The 20,689-nt window shown below is 41.2% G+C and overlaps 2 protein-coding genes across 3 annotated transcripts in view; one reads left to right on the top strand and one right to left on the bottom strand.

Moving 5' to 3' along the window:
* On the top strand, window positions 1-5,309 carry NIF3L1 (NGG1 interacting factor 3 like 1). Of its 2 annotated transcripts, none has more exons than XM_059853335.1 (7): window positions 1-45; window positions 264-692; window positions 1,396-1,558; window positions 2,039-2,165; window positions 2,532-2,670; window positions 3,988-4,071; window positions 4,939-5,309. In XM_059853335.1, the coding sequence occupies exons 2-7, from the start codon at window positions 272-274 to the stop codon at window positions 5,121-5,123; spliced, it is 1,119 nt and encodes a 372-aa protein (XP_059709318.1). In that variant the 5' UTR covers window positions 1-45; window positions 264-271; the 3' UTR covers window positions 5,124-5,309. The 2 variants fall into 2 exon arrangements, with proteins under 2 accessions (XP_059709318.1, XP_059709319.1); XM_059853336.1 differs by lacking the exon at window positions 1-45 and having other exon boundaries at window positions 149-445; window positions 560-692.
* A 1,248-nt stretch (window positions 5,310-6,557) lies between these two features.
* The window catches only part of LOC132330675 (hyccin 2), a 68,023-nt gene continuing 53,891 nt past the window's right edge, over window positions 6,558-20,689 (bottom strand). The window contains exons 16-27 of the mRNA XM_059853327.1: window positions 20,055-20,086; window positions 18,818-18,875; window positions 18,092-18,276; window positions 17,387-17,485; window positions 15,721-15,830; window positions 12,763-12,895; window positions 12,268-12,364; window positions 10,473-10,619; window positions 9,373-9,544; window positions 9,029-9,090; window positions 8,231-8,349; window positions 6,558-7,665 (exon numbers count right to left, since the gene is read on the bottom strand). Coding sequence (XP_059709310.1) covers window positions 7,579-7,665; window positions 8,231-8,349; window positions 9,029-9,090; window positions 9,373-9,544; window positions 10,473-10,619; window positions 12,268-12,364; window positions 12,763-12,895; window positions 15,721-15,830; window positions 17,387-17,485; window positions 18,092-18,276; window positions 18,818-18,875; window positions 20,055-20,086 — 1,301 coding nt within the window. The 3' untranslated portion in view covers window positions 6,558-7,578. The remainder of the gene's footprint in view (window positions 7,666-8,230; window positions 8,350-9,028; window positions 9,091-9,372; window positions 9,545-10,472; window positions 10,620-12,267; window positions 12,365-12,762; window positions 12,896-15,720; window positions 15,831-17,386; window positions 17,486-18,091; window positions 18,277-18,817; window positions 18,876-20,054; window positions 20,087-20,689) is intronic.

Here is a 20,689-nt window from a genome sequence, read left to right as displayed (position 1 = left end):
GAGCGCAGGTCCCGCCCCGTAGCGCCAGCCCTGCTCCGGCGGGAGGTGAGCGCGGTGCCGCGGAGCCCCGGGGCGGGCAGGGCAGGGCTGGGCTGGGCTGGGCTGGGCTGGGCTGGGCTGGGCTCGGCTCGGCTCGCCGGGGTGCCGGGGTGGGCGGGAGCGCTGACCGGCGGCGGGGCAGCGTCCGCAGCCCGAGCGGCCGTGGCTGCTGTTCGGGCGGTGGGTTGCCGAGGCTCACGGCGGCCTGTGTTTGCCCCGCACAGGTCCCCGCATGCCCCTGCTCCTTCCGGCTCTCCACCGCGTCCGTGCCTTGGGCCGCCCGCCCGTACGCGCCCTCATGAACCTCCGGGAGCTCGTTTCTGCCCTGAATGACTTCGCATCCCCCGCTCTGGCTGAAAGCTGGGACAATGTGGGATTGCTGGTGGAACCAAGTCCTCCCCACACGGTGAACACCCTTTTCCTCACTAACGACCTCACTGAGGAGGTGATGGAAGAGGCAGTGCAGAAGAAAGCAGACCTCATTCTTTCTTACCACCCTCCTATATTCGCACCACTCAAGCGAGTAACGTGGAAAACCTGGAAGGAACGGCTGGTGGTCCGAGCCTTGGAGAACAGAATCGGGATTTATTCTCCACATACGGCGTACGATGCCATACCTCACGGAGTTAATAACTGGCTAACAAAGGGACTGGGTGAGATTCTGTTAAGAACAAACAAATTAAAATTATTCAAGATGTATGCTGTTTTAGGTGGGATCTTTCATCATTTGCCTTCCAGCTTTTACAGGGGTGATTTGAGGACTGTTTTTATTTTTCCTAATATTTTTATGGTACTGTAACCTTAATTGCATTTTAGGACATTTATCTTGGTGGTATATACCAGAAAACAAACACAGGAGGATATTTTCAGATGCATGACTCTACTATTGGGTGTATCTGGAACTGGTGGAGCATATTTATTGTCCACTGTGGTTGCAATGATATCACTGACTTTAAATCTCCACCTTTCATTTGTAAAGTACAAGATCTCAATGTTTGCAAAGTATTTAAACTATGTAAAATTATTTTAGATTTTTATCCCGTATCGTGGCTCACAGATTACAATAACTGTGAGTTTTCCAGCCTGTCATACAAACTAGGAACTCTTTTTGGTTTTGTACAATCCTTAGGATAAACCTGATGGCATTAAGAATGGCAAATAATACATATCCATCAGCTTCTTTGGACTTAAAATAGACTGTGCCTAATGGAGACAGGAGAATGAAAAGCCCTCAGTTCTGGTCAGGAAAAAAGGATTTGAGTGCAAAATTTGCATCTTTGTGCCACATCTCTTAAAGATAAGTGCTAAAACAGTGTTAGGGCTTTATAAACCAGCAATCTTGTACTGTTTTCTCAGGCACCTGTACTTCTGTCCCACTGCATCCATCAACTGCGCCAAGCTCTCCAGCTGAGGGCACTCACCGGGTAGAATTCTGTGCAGATGCTGAGCATCTGGATGCAGTGCTGTCCAAAATCAAAGACATCCCAGAGATCTCTTGTCTCACTACTCTCCCAGCCAGGTATCTGCTCCACTCTATAATGTCGTATTCTTCCTTTGTTTGAAATAACAAGTTGCTGTAATTGTATTTTACTGTTCTAATAATTTTGTTCCTCTGTGCATTGCTGCTGTATTTTCCAGCAATAGAATGAGAAACTTAGGAAATAATCATCCCTTTTTGGGCAATCTATGTCATGCTAAATGGTAATAGCAACTCAAGTCTAGCATCACATAGATTAGGGGTGTTTAAGAAGAGTATTGACAGAAAATGTGATGAGGACAGTTGAGTTAAATTCCCATATTTGTTTCTTCCAAGACAAGTCGAGGCTTGAAATTACAATGCTGTCTTTTTTTCCTTTCTCAGCAGTAGAACAGCCACTGGAATAAAATAATAATAATAATAATAATGCCAAAATTAATAGTTATAATGCTGTAATATAGTAATTACAATGCCGAAATTTTGTCTAGCTTCTTAACAAGCACCAGGCATATCTTTCCTCAGGGTTGAAGGTGAGGAACAAACACGAGTCAGTCTGAACTGCTCTCAGAAAGCACTGCTGGAGGTGGTGGCATTATTGTCCCAGAACAGCCTTCTTTATCACAAGACTGAGATTCTCTTACTACAGAAGGTAACAAAATGACAAAATTACTTCCTGTGAATCTATTACTTGTGTGAGCTGAGCACCTTAAACACTGAAATGCAGTAGTCAGTGGCAACAGAGCTTTGCAGTGCTACCCCAGAGCTCTGAAATACTGGCATATGGGAATTTGAAGCCACACACATTTTCCAAAGCAATCAAACTATCTATATGGTCTGTACTAATTATTAAATCAGTTCCAACAGCTGTTCATGTTACATTTGAGAACATCACATAAATATTTTGTAAAGTTCAGTGTAGTTCCTGCAAGCCCAACATACTCATCCTGTTACAGTGTGGACAGCATTGCAAGCATCTGGAGTGAGCTTTCTCAGAGTTATTTTCACTTTTTTCCAGCCTCTTCTTCCCCATACTGGAATGGGACGCCTGTGCACCCTGAGCGAGCCGCTCCCCTTGGCAGCCACAGTCGAGCGTATCAAAGGGCACCTGCAGCTCCCCCACGTCCGCCTGGCCCTGGGAGCAGGCAGGACACTGGGTAAATAAAGGGCTGTGGGCCAGACTGCCTGCTAGGACTGGCACTGCAGGAACACAGGGAGCAGGAGTGCGTGCATGACAGTGGGAAACACTGCTGTCCTCACCAGGTTTACTTCCAAGAACTAGGAAGCGCTGTTAAGAAACAGCATCTTAGAATTTACAGTCATATGAAAAGAATCTTATCTTCATTTTCATGGGATTCTATATTACACTGGTTGATGTGGTGAAGAAGGACAGTACAAGTTGAATGAAAGATACAATTTTTTGTAATTTATATAATGACTAAATTTTTTTCCTGCCCATGATATCAGGCACAAAGGTGTACTGTTTGATTGTATGTTCCCTTTTGTGGCTGAATGTTAAAATTCAGAGCACTTTAAGAGTAAGACACTCTATGGTATCATTATGAACACAGAACCATGTTGATGAAAGATAAGATAAAGAAGGTGAACTAGCTCAAACAGTGAAGTCATTAGTAAGATGTAAACATCCTCTTATCCCAGCTACCTATTCTAAAGTCCAAGGACCACAGCTGGTAAAATTTGTGAGAGTAAATTTGTTGAGAGCTCTTTGTCATTTAGGAGGCAGAAATCTTACTAGTCTGACAATTGCACTAAAACATCCCCAAACTACTTCAAAGCCTCTTTTTCTGATATGGTGTGACTCCACTTAAATCAACAGTAATTACAAGGCAACATACTGTAAAACCTTAACAGATTTTGAAAACTCCCTGTGTTGTGTGTCCCCTCTCCTTATCAAATGTAATATATATGAAAAATTAAAATTAATGTCACTGTCATATATGTAATAACTTGGAATTAGCAATCACAGCAAACAGACAATTTTTATTGGCATGGAGCAGCTTTCAGCTTGCATTAAGACTGGCCTTCTGAGAGCTGAAGGTTAGGAACCAGTACATCTCAGAGGCAAAGTGCTGCCTTAGTGGCATCATTAGTTGGTAACATAATGGTGGTGGAATGCAAGAGTCCTGCAAAGAGTAGTGGCCTATTAAAGACTTCAGAAGCCTAACTTACACCTCACTAGGAGAAAGGTCACCAGCAGCCAGCCTCTGTGCTGGAGTTTTCTGCAAAGTTTCCTGCCCCTTGGAAAAAATCTACCTATCACAAAGGATTTTGCTGTATTGTCAGAGGTGTTATAGGCCCATGACTCTTTCAAACTGACATGTGTCTCTTCCTCAACCAAATTTACATTGCCTCTAAAATCCAGGTAGTAGTTAACTGAAACAATTACTAGCAATACACACTTGAGGGCTCAACAAAGGGGAGGGAGTTTAACTGTGGCACATTGTATCCTGCAGAATCACCAGTGAAGAAAGTTGCTCTGTGTGCTGGTTCTGGGAGCAGTGTCCTTAAGGGAGCAGAAGCTGACCTCTATCTCACAGGTAATAGATTGCTGTTTCATTATTTTCGTAAAAATAGTCATTAGGGAAAAAACAAGCCCCAGCAAAAAATAAAAGGGTTGACTGGCTGTTGAAAGATTTGACTACATAATTGAGAAACAATTAGTTATTGGAATGAGAAATTAACATTAAAGTAGAAATAATGTAGATCAATTGGCAGTGTGGCACAGTGAAAGATACTTGAATTAAAGCATTGCTTTATAGCATTTATTAAAAAAAAAAATAAAATCACTGCTGATGGCAGTGAGTTGCGACTTTCAGTGTGTTTCTCCTTTGGCAACATAATTTCCTCTATTCCCTACAGAATTCCCTAATGCAAAACAGAATATAATGTAGTCTACAGAACCTTCCAAAGAAACTCCATAGTGTGTCTAGCCAAAGGGACACTTAGTCCATTATTCTCTCTTCCAGCAGTGGGACAGCTATTCCCCATGGCTCAGCAATGTGAAGTCTGCCTTGCATTCTGTGGGAATTGCTGCCCCTTCTCCCCCTTGTGTGTAGCCCTGCAGAGCTGACCCAGAACTGCTTTCTTCCATCCTCTTCCAAACCACTCTGAGCATTTTTATTTTCTGCCCAAATTGGCAGAATTTACAACTACTCAAAGATGGCAAGGAATTTCTGTGGTTTGACCCAGCTGCATACAGGGCTATCAGCTGAGTCTTTCAGAGGGCCCTGGAGCAGGAGTGTTCCATTTTCCTGCTGAGCAGGTGGTGTTGCATTTCTGCTTATGGCCTATATTCCATTACATCAGCACAGCTTTTAGCTGAGATGCTCCCTACATTGCAGAGACCTGGTTACCTGAACTGCAGCATTTGTGATCTCTGTGACATCTCTTTCTCAAAATGGCAGGAGAGATGTCCCACCATGATGTGCTGGATGCAGTTGCCAATGGGATAAGTGTTATTCTGTGTGAGCACAGTAACACTGAGCGAGGCTTCCTGTCAGAGCTGCGTGACGCTCTCACCATCCACCTACAGAACAAAATCAACATCATCGTGTCTGAGAAAGACAGAGATCCTCTCCAGGTGGCATAGGGGGAAAAAACTGCAGAGAGAAAATTCAGTCACTAGTGTTATCTTGCACAGACCCATCCAATTGCAGAGCTTAATAAAGGTGCTTTCAATTGGTCCAGTACAGAATGATTGTACTACATGGTCCCTCATAGTCTGGGGTGTATTTTGTCATGTCAGAAAAATAAATGTTTGTTTTGGAATACCAAAGGTTCATTTACTTGATTACTGGACTGCACTTGAATAAATTGTTTATTTACTGTTACTGCTTCATGTCATCAGATACAATTGATAACCATGATACTCAAGGATTGCTTTGGGTAAAATATATAAAACCTGACTTACCTCCAGATTTAAGCTTATGCAGCAGTTTTACCCTGCTACAGTTATGCCAAATCATGTCAGTGCAAGCCACTGATATTTTACCTAATAAATTTCAGAAATAGTAGTTAATGAAAGGATGGAGATCAACTGTTTGCATTAACAGTTATATTAAGGCACCACTCAGATGCAAATAAATACAGAACACAAAGCAAGTTGTTGGTACTAGTATTCAATGGCACAATCTACCACTAATGCAGCTTTAAAAGAAAGGATTTCTTTCAAAAAAAGGATTTTCAAAAGAAGGATTCTCAATTCAAAAAAGCCTTGTAAAGTTGAAACTCAATTCCTTAACAAAGCTGTAAATTCATGTGCCTTTGTTATTTTCTTTTAAAAACAGTTTCTGTAACTGTGGCTCTTAATTACAGGATTACTAAAACTGAACAAGTAGTATTTTCACCACTGACAATGTGTTTAATTTTCCAAGTTAGTTTTTCTGTTGGGATTTTTTTTTTTAAGAAAAAAACCTCACAGTTGTATACCCTACCATCTCTGGATGGTAAATATATTTCATTAGAAATTTGTGAAGATGTTAGCTCTATCCTTTTAGGTTAATAAAAGTAGCTCATCAAGCAATGTCTCTAATAATTGCACTAAATGTATTTAAGTGGAAAGAGATGATTGGTTTATCTGAAGCTACCTAGGTTATATAAAGGTCATCATTCTTACCAATACCATGAAGGCACCTCAATATGCTGAGAAGTGAGAAGGAATTTCTTCTCTCCCAATGACCTATATGAAGAATCAAGTTGACAGTGGGGGAGGTAGATGCTCTAGGCTTCTAATACAAAAATCTGGCCATACATCTCTCTTGCTTCTGTCAGTGAGGGGCAGATAAGGTACTAATGCTCCATGGGAGGTTTTGGTTCTCTTTAAAAGCTAGCTACTGGTATTAAAAGGCAGGCAAAGGATTCTTGATTTTGATGTAAGAAACAATGTAAAATATTTCTACTCAGTAGTTTGAAATCTTCTGCATGGATATTTGACGTAATAATGAAAATGAGGCTTTTGCACAACTGCCACAAGGATCTCTTATCTTCCTGTAACAAAAAGATTGCAAAACACAAGACAAACTAATGAAAATTAATAATGTACTTTATTTGATTGATTTGAACTATTACAACACTGAGCTGTAACACAGCTACCAAATATTAGGCATAGAGAGTCCCTGAAATCTGGCTGGCAGACTACAGATGATGGAACTATAGAGCTTCCTCCCACATAACTGAGAAAAAAAGAATTGAAGAAAAGATGTGAAACTTCAGCAGTCTCCCAATCTCTAAGAGCTTTAAAAAAGGGAGAGCTTCTAAGTGGCATTTAAGGCCTCCTCCAGGATCAGTGGGCACTCCTGATGTAAAAAATATAAATATACAATCAAGCTTTAAAAAAATAAACAAAAAAAGCTTCATAGCCTCTTCATATTTCTGGATTGCACCTTGGAAAGTAGCAGGCAATGACATGAGTCCATCATATTTTTGATTATCTAAATCTTATAAAAGGATGTTGGTTTGGGACAAGTCCTTCAGTTTTATTGCCAGAATTTACTAAGTTACCTGCAGCATCCCAAACACACTCATATTCTCCTTTCCTTGTGCTGTCAAAGCAGGTCTTGTAGTATTATAAATCTTGTCTTCATACACTGGAAGCTAGTTTTGTCAAATGGTAGAGGAGTACTGGATAGCACTCAGATGGGAAAATTTGTACCACTAGTACAAACTAAAGCTCTTGACCATCTTGTGATTTGCACTTCCCAAGTAAATTGCTCCAATAAAACCTTCAAGTCTACTGAGGTAGAGAGCAGAAGGCACAATCTCACCAAGTTTGTTTTTCTGGCTGTGAGGTTGGATGCACAGATAGGAAGAAGGCATTGTCTGAGCTAAGAGACAAAGCAGACAAATCCAACTAGAGTGCAAGAGAAGCCTTGCTTACAGAAGTCATCATTCCAAACTACCTGAGGCAGTTGAACAATGAGCAAGATTCATTAGAATTATTACTTATCAGTGCAGCAGCTGTGAGGCTGGAGAAAGAGAGATCTGAGCATAGGCCCCTCTCCAGCAGCCAATGAGAGCAGTTGCTGTAGACACTGAGAACACAGATGTTACACATCTTCATCCTCTTTCTCTAAGAAGTCGGTCAAGGTACTGTCATCGACAGGAATTAGTAAGTATTCCACACCATCAGCTCCCTGAGAACAGACATGCACAGACATTGTTAACACCAGTGTACAGTGCCAGGCAAGCCACTAGACAGCACTGCAGTCTGGATTAGAGCTAGACAGCATCCTGAACAACTACATCACTGAAAACCTGGAATATTTCAGTGGAGCAACACAGGAAATGCACAAATACTGAGAAAAGTCACTAAATGAGAAATCTTCTGGTGGGTTATGCTTGTCTGACACTACAAAGCTCCTCAACACTGTGTTCCTGTATCTTGTACTGCTATACTGCCTCATTATTATGACAAGTCTGCATTCCTTCCTTATAGAAATACAGGTAATACTAGTGAAAGCAGACTGGCAGGCTTCATAGTCTGCTACTTCTCACAGTCTTCAAAAAGAAGACATGTAGGTTGCTGAATAACCAAAGCACACTGCATTTCTATAGGGTGTTGACAAATTGGAGGCATGGAAAGAGCTGCAATTAAGAGAATTTCAGCCCCTTGCCAGTTCCTACATGCTTTAAAACAATACAGCAAGTAAACATCCTTTTTATTCAGAGTGGTTGAATAGAATTCTTCCCTGGACTCACCCGCTTGGTCCGGATGAGCTTGTGGTCCCTGAATTCTGTCAGCTGTGCCCTGAGTGTCAAGTCACTGTTCACAAGGAAAGCCTCCCGACACTGCTGGTAGAAGTCTTGGAAAGACAGCCCTGGAGACAGAAAAAGCCAAGAACAAGAAACTGAAGTAGTAAGATTGTCAGTTTTTTCCAGGTCTAATGCCACATATTATCCACCTGAAAGTCTTGCTTTGGCTTAGACCAGAGTGGCTACAGTATCATCACTCTTGGAAGTATACAGCCAAGTTAAGTATCAGTAATTAATGGAAAACAGCTGAATTAACATTTGAGTCACCCTGCTGCCTAATGGAATTTTAATAGCACTTTAAATGCACTTTCTACAATTGTTAGTTTCTCTTAATTTCCAACTCCTCTGTCTTGCTTTCTTCACCATTAAAATGTTATTCACATCCACTGCAATACCTATTACAGACAGTGACAGAATATTCCACATGTATTCTAGAAAGCAGGGGTATGTCAGAAGCCATTTATATAGGACATTTAAGTGCAAGATATACAAATTCAGTCTTCATTTTAATTTTTTTTAGTCCACAGTCCCCCACCAACAGTCTCAGTCACGTGTAAGCATGTAAAAGGCAGTCCTTCAGAACCAGCCAGTCTATTGATTTCCTGTCTGAGTCAGACAGTGCCACTAGAAAGAGTGAGCCAACTGTTTGAGCACTTCTGCTGCTGGACATGTAACCTGCATACCAAAACCCAGGGCTGCTGTGAACAGCAACACCCCAACAAATGAGAAAAGGTGGGTACTTACCTGGATAAGATGGATTGTCCTTTTTCTCCAGCTGGTGCTGAGCAAGCAGTCTAAATATCCCTCTAAGTGAAAGGAGGAAAGGGAAAATCAAAATAATAATAATTTAAAAACAACCAAACTCCCACAATTGGAAAATATTAACTAATTTTGCCTTATGCACAAAGACCTGGTTGTGAATCTCATCACTGGGCAAAGCTTGCTATCCAAATGCTGCTCATTTAAAATAACCAAACAGCTGGAACCCAGGTACTACCATCTTGGTCTGGAACACTATTATCAGAAAACACAGACTGCAAGGACTGGGTCCTTGGCAAGTGCTACTGTGAAGTGTACCAGTGTCTTACCTGGCATTGAGAGTGAGGCTATGCAGGACATGCATTAGGGAGCTCAAAGCCAGAGATCCAGAGTGTTGTACTAAAAGCGAGTTCTCATAAGATGTTTCTTCCACATAAGGATTAAATGTGGTTGTCTCATACCAAAGCCAGTTATAGAGGCTCAGCTTTGCATGATCCCACACTAGACAAAGAGAACAGAAAGAGCAGACAAAACTCGGAGATTTATGTTTTCTAAGGTGTTAAACAAGCAATATTAAAATGCACGTAGTTCAGTTGTAGGATTGAGGAAACAATATATGCTTGTGAAATTCACATTACAAACACCCTGATAACTGCAGTTCCAGTAAGATAAATTCTCAGCAACAAAACATTTGCAGGCATCCCTTTTCCATAGATACATTGTAAATCCTTCCAGAGTCAGGAGTGTGCAAACAATTTCTGGCTGTAGCTGGAAGCTCTACCTAGAGAGGGGATAAAATAGCAGAAACAAGACTCTTCTCAGAGTGTGTGGAGATTCCTCCCTCGAGAGGGGGACACCCCTCAAGGTTACTCCTCCAGCCTGAGCTAAAGAGATCTGCCCATGGTTGTTGGTATGGGTGAATAAAATCAATTTCTACTTGTATAGATTTTGATAGCTTTAATATAACTGCTTCAATATTGCTTTAAAAAGAGTGAACTATACTAATTGTTACAGCTATCTGTGCTTGTGCTGTGCAGTACGTAATTCTGATTAGGATCTTTTAGTCTAATCATAAGAGTAATCAATATAAGTAAGTAAGTTTTTAAAGTATATTTGCTTTGCCATCCTTAATAATCCAATCTCCAGTTCAGTAAGTTCCTAAAATCAAACAGTGCCAAAAACTTGGAGACTATTTGTATATTATGCTTAGTGACACTTCTCAGTATCTTTACAGTTTTGGTTCAGCACAGCCACACTCCCAATCAAGACTATACATACATCAACAGGTCTGTTCTACACATCAACAGTAACACACACTAAGTAACAGTAATACATAGTAAGCAATACATGAGCTTTTGAAACATGCTTAGCAGCCCCAAAGCAGAACACATATCCTTCTCCTGGCTAGATCAGAGCCGGGGGAACTCACTGAGAGGAGCATTGATGTGATCGATAGAGGCAATGAGGTAAATGCTAGGCAGGGAGGATAACTGTGCAAGGATCTGCTGACTTCTCTCTCCTCTCAACATCTGGCTGTCCAGGTTATGAATGAGGACATAGAGCTCTAAAGATGAATCTGCAAGGTCAGAAAAAACAGCAGAGAACCAATCAAAGAAACTGCACACAAGCTGGTTTCCCATTCCCAGTGCAGTGTAGCACAAGTGTATTCCACCACTCTCCATATACATCGCTCCAATATTGCCTTCCTTCTACAACATAGTTTGAAGCTATACTGGGTGTTTCTGAGCACCTAAAAGGGATTTTTTCAATTCACTGCCATCACAGCTACAGGGTTGGGTTGGTTTTTTTTCAGTTTCATCTTTTCTGTTATAATCCACTTTCCACTTGCTTACAGCTTTACCAGGAATTGCCCCTTTAGCTGTGTTTCTTATGCAATTGAAGGTCACTGAAATATAGTTTAGAATGGAAGACTAAGCACAGTTTATTCAGAGGCTTTTGATTTACATGACTAGGATCTTCAAGTTCCTCCTCACAGTAAAAATGCATTTTCTATTCAAGGTTGGATCCAAAGCATCATAACTTCACTGAAAATTTTAACAAGTTCTGAAAAAAAAGTTAGAGACAAGCTCAGATAATGCAAATGGTAGATATTAGAATTTCCAGCTAGCTTCTTGCTGCTGTACTTATCCCTGGGAACAACTGTCATAGACAGGTAGAAGAATTGTAAAAGAAAGGCCTCATAAAATCAGGTCTGCTCTGTTAAATTAATAGCTAGCCTGTCATTCCTTCTAAGTGCAGCTAAGTAATCTGCAAGTTCCCATGTGAGAACAATCTTGGTATGAGGGCTCGTTAACACAAGAACGTATTCTTGGGTGAAATCAACTAGCATCTGCAAAAACAATAAGATCTGTCTCATGAGAATCAGAAGAAAAAATATAACTAGCTAAAAATACAGAAGTCTGATAGATATGCAAAATACCATGTACTGACCAATGAACTAAATGTGAATGTATTGTCCACCAGTAAGATCTGACACAGGGCCTTCTGATAATCCTACAAAATATGACCTATACAATAAAGATTTGGCTTTTCCTGCATGAAGAAAATGGAGTCTCAGCTGATTTATTCCAATAAACGACCATTTCCTGAGTCCAGAAACAATTCTAGAACTGTAACCAGTTTTTGTGCAAATCCATACATACTTGCCTGGCAATGGAAACAGTGAGATCAGCTATAGCAGACTGCAAGACTGACTTATGTACATTCAGGTGGGAACTGCTGTTACCCTGCCTTTTTCACTTAGTCCCACCAGAAATACTCATAAGGTAATGATGAAAAACAGAATGTAAACACTGAAACACCAATACCATGCACAATTAAGATTCTGTGGCTATCTGTGTATAAATATATAAGCAGAAAGACAGACATTCAGGAACAATTCAGCAAGCATTTTTTGAGGCAGTATCTGTTTAATTTTGCTTTTGAAACCAAATCTAACCTGCTTGTTTGCCACTGCTGTCCTGCTGAAAACGCTGACTGAGCTGTTAAGCTTACATGGGGTTGTTACACATGTATGTACACACATACTCCTAGTGCATGCATGTTTTCATGTATGTTGTATACATTACAAGCAAGAAAGTATACTAGCTACAATGCACTAAGAAACTGTAACTGCCTGCATAAAAATTATAGGGGAAGAAAATGTCCAGGCTCTCTTAACAGTAATAGACTAACGTTTTTATGCATAAAATTAGTCATTTTACCTTCTTTGAACCTTTTGGTAATGAATTCTAGTTGGTCAAGGGGGCTGCGGAAGGTTCCTATATGGTCCAAAACCTCCTCTGTGATGGAGTTGAGAATCTGAAAAAGAAAACAGGAGTTCCTTATGAAGGGCTCTGACACTGAAGTGCAGAAAATCTTAAACTGAGCCCTTGGATACCTTGTGAGAGAAAATCTGATTATTACCATAACATCCCTAAAACAGTGAGCATAAACAAAAAAAATTATACCCCTTCTCAAAACACTGACATAAAGCAAGGCTTTAGAGTGATGAGTATCTATTAATGACAGAAATTACTGCAATTCCTTGGAAAATGTATGGGATCATTTCTTCAAAGTATTAGAGAGAGAGGAACTGCTCTACAGAGTCTGTTGCTATAGGGTGCAGCAGGTTTCCTTAACATTCTACACTGAAAGATTCTAGAAGTATCTGTAACACAGGATGATTACATAAACCCACAAGCTTTTCCCCCACTTACAGATCTCACAGTGATGCTGGGGAAGTATCCATTAACCACCAGGTGAACAGAATCCTGGAGAAAAGAGGTACGAAACTTCTCCAACAGATCACGCTTTGAGCCCAGTCCATAAAGCACAATATTGAAACCCAAGCTGCAGAAAAGTGAGCAAATACACGGGATCAAAGAAGTGCAAGTCTGGTTTTAGGCCCATACATTCATTAGGCAAAATGATCCACTGCAATCTTGGTTTTAAAAATTTCATATTCTGTCAACTCTGGGCTTACCTTAAGCTTACAGCTGATAAATAAGGTTAGCTACAAGGAATCTGGAACCTGGCATGTGCATCCTAGCAAAAGAATCATTTTAGCAGCCTAGAGGCTCACAAACTTAGCAAAACATGGATGGAAGAAAATGCTATTGACTAAGAACAGAATACTAGAATACTAGATCTACAACTTCAGGTAAGAAATGGTAATCAACACTCACACGCATCCCCTCACCAAGTACTTTAATTACATGTTTACTACAGGTCACAGTAATTACAAAAAAAAAAAAGCAAACCATCATCCTGGTTTACCACTCTGACCCTTAGGCACAATTTCAAAGCAAAATTACTCTATACTTAGGTATATTTCTTATCCTGTTTAATCCACAGAAAGAGAGGCAGGAAAGCATAAAGACAGCATGGTAGGGAATTGTAGAGACCCAGAAAAGCTGACTTTAGTCACTTCCCTCACCCTCTTTCAGGCTGCACTCTGAAATGGGAAATGCTCATTAGGCCTTAGCCTTGATGAACTGCACCCAGACTAAACCCCTCACCAGCTTATCAGAAACAGTGCCTGGTCCCAGGAACCAATACTGTCTAATGAGCACCCGATTTCTAATGAACGGCCTTGGAAATTCATTTTTCTTGCCTGAGTAACAATCCAAGTGGAATAATATTCCTGCTGCTGCACCTTTAAAGGAAGTTACTGACTCAAACTGTGGCCAGGATGAAAAAATCACTGACTGAAGCCCAGCGTATTGTGCCCCTATAAAAGCAGTCTAAATTGAGACCCTTTGAGCTCTCCATTATGGGGGGCTGCTGCAAATTCAAGTCCACTCTCTAACAACACTGCAAGCAGTGGTCCAGAGTGAGATCTTTTTGAGCTCTCAATTCCCAGAAGGTAATTGACTGATAGTATGCCTCAAACACCAATAACCAGGTGGCTGTGAAGCCAACCAAGTGGTAACAGACAAGAATAATTGGTAATCACCGAGGACTACTGACACTAACAGGCTGTGAGAAAAAACAAATTTTGGCAGGAGTAGAGGGTCCAGGTGGAGATAGGGCAAAACCTTTTCATGAGAAAGAACAACAAAGGACAGTGCAAGCACAGGAATGACTGGGAGAAGTGGACATGGGAATATAAGGTGGGACTGTGACTACCAAAGAGCCCCAAAGCCCTCTGACCCTTTTCCAGAAAGGCCTAAAAGAACAAACTGTGCATGATAACTAATTAGCACAGAAAGTGAGAAACTTGTCTTTGGGGCAGAGACACCTGTCCATAAAAAGACATGCCCCCTGCACAAGCTCAGGTGATGACCCCCAGACCCTGGACATCTCAACAGCTGAACCAACACAGCTGGATCATAACTTATGACCTGGATCAATGCTGAATCCAAGATCACCATTCCCTCAGCTGGCTCAATGCTGGAACGACAGCTGGTGATCTCTTTTACGCTGTTCAATTCATCTCTCCCTTTTAATATTTAGTTTCTCCTTTCCCTTCATCTTGCCCCTTTATGCAAAACCCAGTGCTGTGTGCCTATATAGTAGGTCAGGGACTAACATACCAATTTCTTTGATTTCCACACTTTCCATCAAAGTGTGTGATTTACTAATAAAACTCTGATTTTTATGGACCCTCTGAATTCTGTCATAGCTTTCAACCAATAAGCATTTTTGAATCTTAAGTACTTCTTTACTTTCAGGAGTGGGTCACCACAGGAATCACAATACTTTGTTTAGGTTTGAGAAGCAGGAAAAGCATTATCTTGATTAGAAAGAAGAGTATCAGGTTACTCAAACAGCACTGGGCAAAGGTAAGGTGTTCAACAGCTGTCACTGCCTTCACTGTCATCAAGGGATTTTTTTCTTCTGCTCTGCCACATACATCTCTAACCATTTGCCCAAATCACCAAGTAACAGAACTCTTCCTCTTGCAACTCTCCAACTTTCAAAGCTGATGTCTTCTTCATACTCTCTGTCTTCCCCATGGATCACAAATTTCCTTATATTCCACTTCCTTGTAAAAGCTTCCAAGGGGCTTTCTCATCACCAGTACTGGCTCCAGCCTCAGGGGTGGTAGTCTGCCTTCTTTAAGGTGCTTCAGAATCTCACAGGGCCTCTATAGTTCCATTTGCTTTCCTGAATGTTCACCATTCTCCTTCCCATGAAGATACACACAAAGCCAAATAAAATTTATACTGCCAGTGTTTCCAAAAGCATTAGGGTTTGTTCATGCCCAGATCATTAGGTACCACGGGCACTGAAAGTGCTAACTGCTACACCACTAGAGATAGCCACAGATTGAAGATGGTGAGGGTGAGCTACTCACTACTAACTCACTACTGAAAACAAAAATGATTCCTCACAAAGAGCACTTTTCTCATAATTCATTTTCCCTGTTCTCTCACTATTCATGTTCCCTGTTTGTGAATGCCCTCTAGCTTGGTTTAGAGAGGCACAGGCAAGCTAAGCAGGTAGAATGCAACTTCACTGCACTGCAGACATTCAGTTCAAGGAGTTAATCAGATAGGATTTTGTCTACAGGACGCACTGAATTAAATTAATGTCATCCACTTTTAAATTTAAGCAATCTATGAAAAAAAAATTCTCCTTAATTCATCCACAGGATGTTACTGACACGAGGGTAAATTTATTGGCAGTGCCTTTTAACTAAGCTTCTTCAGTGATTCTCCTTGGATACTTACTGTAATTGCAGCATCCACTTGGAAAACAAGGATTCATGTTGCTGGTTAAGGTCTCTAATTTCAGCAGCATAGGCAAGGGGAGCATTTTTCAAAAGATCATGCAGTGTTTGCTGTGTTGAGAAAGAGATGACAGTCATTCAAAGTTGAGAAGAAGCAGGAGATACACCTGAAGCCCTTAAAACACCCCCTAGCATGCTCCCTTATCTAGAGAGAATAGTCTTCATCGTCAGTGCACTCAGCTCGTGGTTAGTTTTTTCTCTCCCCATTAAGACCCTACCAGGCACAGTTTTGCTGCTGGAGATACAAAGCAGAGATTAAGTAACCTTATTATGGTAAACAGCAGCTAGACTAGGACTAGAACAGATGACACACCGTGTATTTTTTCTCTTCATGCCAAGTATGGAAAAACCACTACAGGAAAAACGGATACACACGGAGCTTACACATCACCAAGCACTGTACCAACAAGATACAACATCACATCCCTGATCACTGGAACAAAGGCTCCAATCAACATCCTTAGCAAGGGTTCAGATGTTTGTCACTACAAGAGAAAGCTCAAAATGCCCATCATCTTAAAAAAAACTACAGCAGAAAGGATATGATTTGCAGCTGATAGCTCAATGTAGAAAAGCATCAAGAACCGAAGGATTAATTCAGCTTTCAAGACATGCTGTGATGCTGATGTTTAAACAGCACAGTAGCATGATAGTCAGCATCAAATCTACACTGGCCTCTCTTTCTCTTCAATTTTAACAGCTTTGCTTCCCACTCCCCTGCAGTAGAAGACAGTTGACACTGGAAAGGCAACTGCAATGTATCAGACAAACAAAGTATGAGAGACAAAACTGCTAAACCTTTAACTACTTTGAAGACAGCAGTAGCTTTAACACTGTAAGCCATGATTTCCTCCCACAGCTGTTATGAAAGAACTTGTTAAAAATCCAGATGTTACTTTTGGCAGCAATTCCAGATAACAGCAGGCAGTCTGTATATATGCCATCTTTTAAAACACAAATGGATGCAAAAAGCAGTCACAGACACAAGAGCTCCAGATATTCTACACAATTCCCTGAGACCTGTCCTTGTAAGGTACAACTGCTTGATTTGTAATTCAGTCATCACCATCAGACTATTCCTGTCTCCTAGAAACTGCAAGGGAACAAAGTACATCTAACAAACTACATGACAACATTTAGAGCTAGTTCCAGTTCTGCAAGTGACCTAGTAATGTTCAGATGAAATCAGCTCTCTTGATTTCCACTACACATAAACAGTAAAGACAGTTTTTAATTCCTCCTACCATTTCATTGACAAAAACGATGTTTTAATGCAAGTCTCTACAATTCTGCTTCTCCCTCTTCTTCCCCAAAAGCAAATGTTCACCTTTTCTGGTAGCTGCAACTTTCAGCTGTGAGCTTGTGAGCTCACCTGATAGTGGCCTTCTCCCTGCATTTTTCCTACTGTCTCAGGTTCAAACAACTGGGCATTGTCCCTGCTAAGAGCAGCAGCAGAAAACATACTGCTTAAATTGCTGCCTAAATCAGCATTACCACGTAATCAGTGGAAATAAAGTGAAAATAGCAACATCAGAGATTTTGATGAGGGAACTCTGTATCACAGAAATCAAAAACACAGAGCTGTGTGACTCACTTATGAACAGTACCTGACTCAATCTTCTTTTCCGTAACTTCTGCAGGGTTCGGTCTGAAGTGAGCACTTTAGAACTACTGTGAGCTTCAAAGTATTCCTCCACCAGGTTGCCCTATAAAAGGACAGCAAGATCAGCAACTCCTCCTGTTATCAAATTACCCCTCTCCCTAAGATGGCAAATGAGACATAGGGGAAGGGTCAATACAGAAAGACAGAAAATATTTGCAAAAATGGCTTCTATAGCAGCATTCTGCCAAACCTAACCTAGTCAGATGAGTCTTTCCTGAAGAGAAAGCCAGAAAAGAGATTCTGAGAGAGATAACATAACAGTAATTTTTAATTGGTGTGGGGATCCCTGGTGCTGGAAGGAAGCAAGACAATTAAGCTGAACACCAAGCCAGAACAGTAATGTGTACTCCTTTTGGTACTACAGGAATCAATTTCTTCATCCTGTCTCAATACAAGGTTTCCTGCTCCACAGGCATCTTAAACTTCTCCTTCTGAAGCTGCTAATGATGCCAACTGGGGTAGCACACAGGTTCACATGGTGCCTGTCCACCAAGGATTACTCAGAAGTACAGCAAAAACCAGCCCAGCTGGTTCCATCTGAAATGAGTTGAGCAGTTCTTCCCCACGGTCAGGTGAGGTCACTAACAGCTTACTGTCACCATACATCCCTTCCCTTTGCTAGCTCAGGGGTATATTTTTGCACACTCACCATCTTTTGCTCCTTATTTTTTTTGGCTAGGCTGTTTCTGGGAGGAGGTGTAGATGCAGCCTTAGTTTTTGCCGGAGTCTTTTGATCTGATAAAACAGTGCTGACTTCCTTCTGTTCATCCTCATCCTCCTCCTCTGAGCAGGAAGCAGAATACTCACTCTCACTTTCTAAATAGGGATCTGAAGCTAGAGCATAAATTTTAAGGTTAAAAGCTAGGAATGACTTCTTACACAGAACTCATTTTGCACCATCTCACACACATTCTCTAGATGTTTTACAAGCACATGAATCCTAAATATATTTCACAGAAAGGTAAAATCAATGCTTAAGAGAACTGCAAACACAGATGGCCATGTCTTTTGCAGTTCTAGGATCACAAAGTATTGTTAAGTAAAGCCTCTTCCTTGATACCAACCAAGAAATATCATCGCACCATAAAAAGAGACTAAAAATGGACAATGGAATTCCCTGTTTCTCTTAGCATCTCTATGTCAGTTTTCCCAAATGCCAATCAAGCAGGCTGAGTACCTGCTATGTCACATTCTGCAAACAAGCTGTTGTAAAATACCTCTGTTAGCAGCATTGATTGAAGAGCACAGATGAAATCTGGCTCAGTCTTGGTCTCTCAACACAAAAGTAACCACAGACAGAAGCTCAACAGAACACTCTCCCTCGAACACAGTGCCTCACTGATTTTGGCAGCTGACAGCAAAGGCTGATCTTTACCTGCTAGTCTCTTTCTGAGTCTGTAAGGTGTGGTGGACACAAATTCTTTCTTTTTACTCTGGAACAGCAAAGAAAAAACATGCATTAAAAGAAACATCTCTCTCCTCTAAACTACCCTCTGCCAAGCAAAGCCAGGTTACATTTCCAAACTACCAGCCCACATGAAACTGGAAAAGCAGAGGCAGTTAAGTATGGAGAGTTCTTGTTTTCCCATTCAGAGGGAGATAGGATCAAGTTCCAAAAGGGGCTTAATTCTTTCAGCTCAACATGGAGAGTAGAAAACTGAAATCTCCAACCAAGATGCCAATCTTGGCCTCTCAGGAACAGCCAAACCAAAGCAACGACTGGAAATGTTACAGTCCCCACAGCAGTCACCTTCCACATCATGCTGTCTACTCAAAGTCATCTGGAAGTCCTCTATGGAAGCAACGACCAGAATGACAGAAGACCACTCAGCATACTAAGCCCAGAAGAACAGCAAAGGAATCCAAGCTGCCTGGGCTCACCGAGTTGTAGTGTCACATTTTCCTTACATATGTTTAAAGCACATGCCTGACTTGGACACTGTATCAATTCTACAATACTTAGGAAATACTTTTGTTGATCCTGACAAAGTGGATGTGAAATCATCAAGCAGTGACTACAGCATCCCCCCAAACAGCATGTCTTTTTCAGGTGTATCTCATCCTGGAACCTCATACCAGAAAAACTGTGCATACATTTCTGCTATGATGCTGTACTATTTTAGAAAGCCAGCTCTTTCACCCCACAGCCACCACAACTGGCAGTTCTGCACTGTATCTCTTCTTTATAAACCAATTGGTAAGTAAGAAACTGAACAGCATCACAGTTCTGGAACTCCTGTTCTAACAGCATTTCTTACAATTAGGGCTGTTTCTTCCTTTAGTGAGAAACTGGAAAGCTGTGAGTTTAACTGTATATGAAAGGATTATCTAGCATCCTCACTTATGTGATGCAAGGAAATAGTTTCCACCATGACAATTAAGCTGTCAAACCTATTATTTGCCCACTGACTCCAAACCCCATAGTCCTGATTAATGGCTCTCACTTGAGTTACTCCTTCTAGTTAGAACAGAAGAGACATCTCTACTGTGGAGTATGCTTTTCAAGGTCCTTCCTTTCCAGAACTTCCAGGTAGTAATTGGCTACCTCAAGTTTCACAAGTGGGGAAAAAAACCCAAATACAAGATCCAAGTAATGTAAAGTCATTACTCACCCTCTGCTGCACCTTGTCTGAACTTGAACGTTCTGCAAAGGAAGAAACAGCATTGTACAGAGAACTGCAAATTTTCAACACTGGAACAAGACCGTCCATTAGAAAAACATGTTTTCACTGTTCAAAGGCACACTGCACCAGAACATCAGCTCCCTGGATAATTAATCCTATGAGGGAAGCCTCTAGTTCCTCACAGGCAGGCAAGGAGAGAACAAAGAGAGTTTCCGGGAGGAAGGAGTTAGAAGTGGAAGACTGGCAATGAGAATTGTAAATACACTCAAGTGACCATGCAGCTGGGGACAGCAAAGACTCAAACAGCAATGCAGAAAACCAGATATACCTTGTCTATTGCTGTTTACCCTGTGTATGCTTTGGGAAGTAGAACATATGTGTATAGATAACATAGGTGTTTGGTAGGCCTGGAGGCACTCTAACAAACAGATCAGAACACAGTGAAGATCACAGCATGGCGATAAACCATGCATGTGCAAAACCACTGACAGACCAGTGTGAACAGCAGGCTGGTTCTAGCACTGAACCACACATAAAGGTGCCTGCATCTCCACTCAGGCCCAGGTTGTGCTTCAGAAAGTTAATATAAATAAATTTACTCTTTGCATTCTGGCTGTGAGTCT

Source organism: Haemorhous mexicanus, chromosome 8 (genome assembly GCF_027477595.1).
Source record: "Haemorhous mexicanus isolate bHaeMex1 chromosome 8, bHaeMex1.pri, whole genome shotgun sequence".
Classification (NCBI taxonomy): domain Eukaryota; kingdom Metazoa; phylum Chordata; class Aves; order Passeriformes; family Fringillidae; genus Haemorhous; species Haemorhous mexicanus.
The sequence above is the reverse complement of the archived record's forward strand: the minus strand, read 5'-3'. Positions and strand labels throughout refer to the sequence as shown.

Excerpts from the sequence above, each read along its gene's own strand:
- NIF3L1 (XM_059853335.1), top strand. The coding sequence starts at position 272 with ATGCCCCTGCTCCTTCCGGCTCTCCACCGCGTCCGTGCCTTGGGCCGC. Across the intron at positions 693-1,395 it reads CTGGCTAACAAAGGGACTGG|GCACCTGTACTTCTGTCCCA; the intron begins GTGAGATTCTGT and ends CTGTTTTCTCAG. Across the intron at positions 2,671-3,987 it reads GGGAGCAGGCAGGACACTGG|AATCACCAGTGAAGAAAGTT; the intron begins GTAAATAAAGGG and ends TGTATCCTGCAG.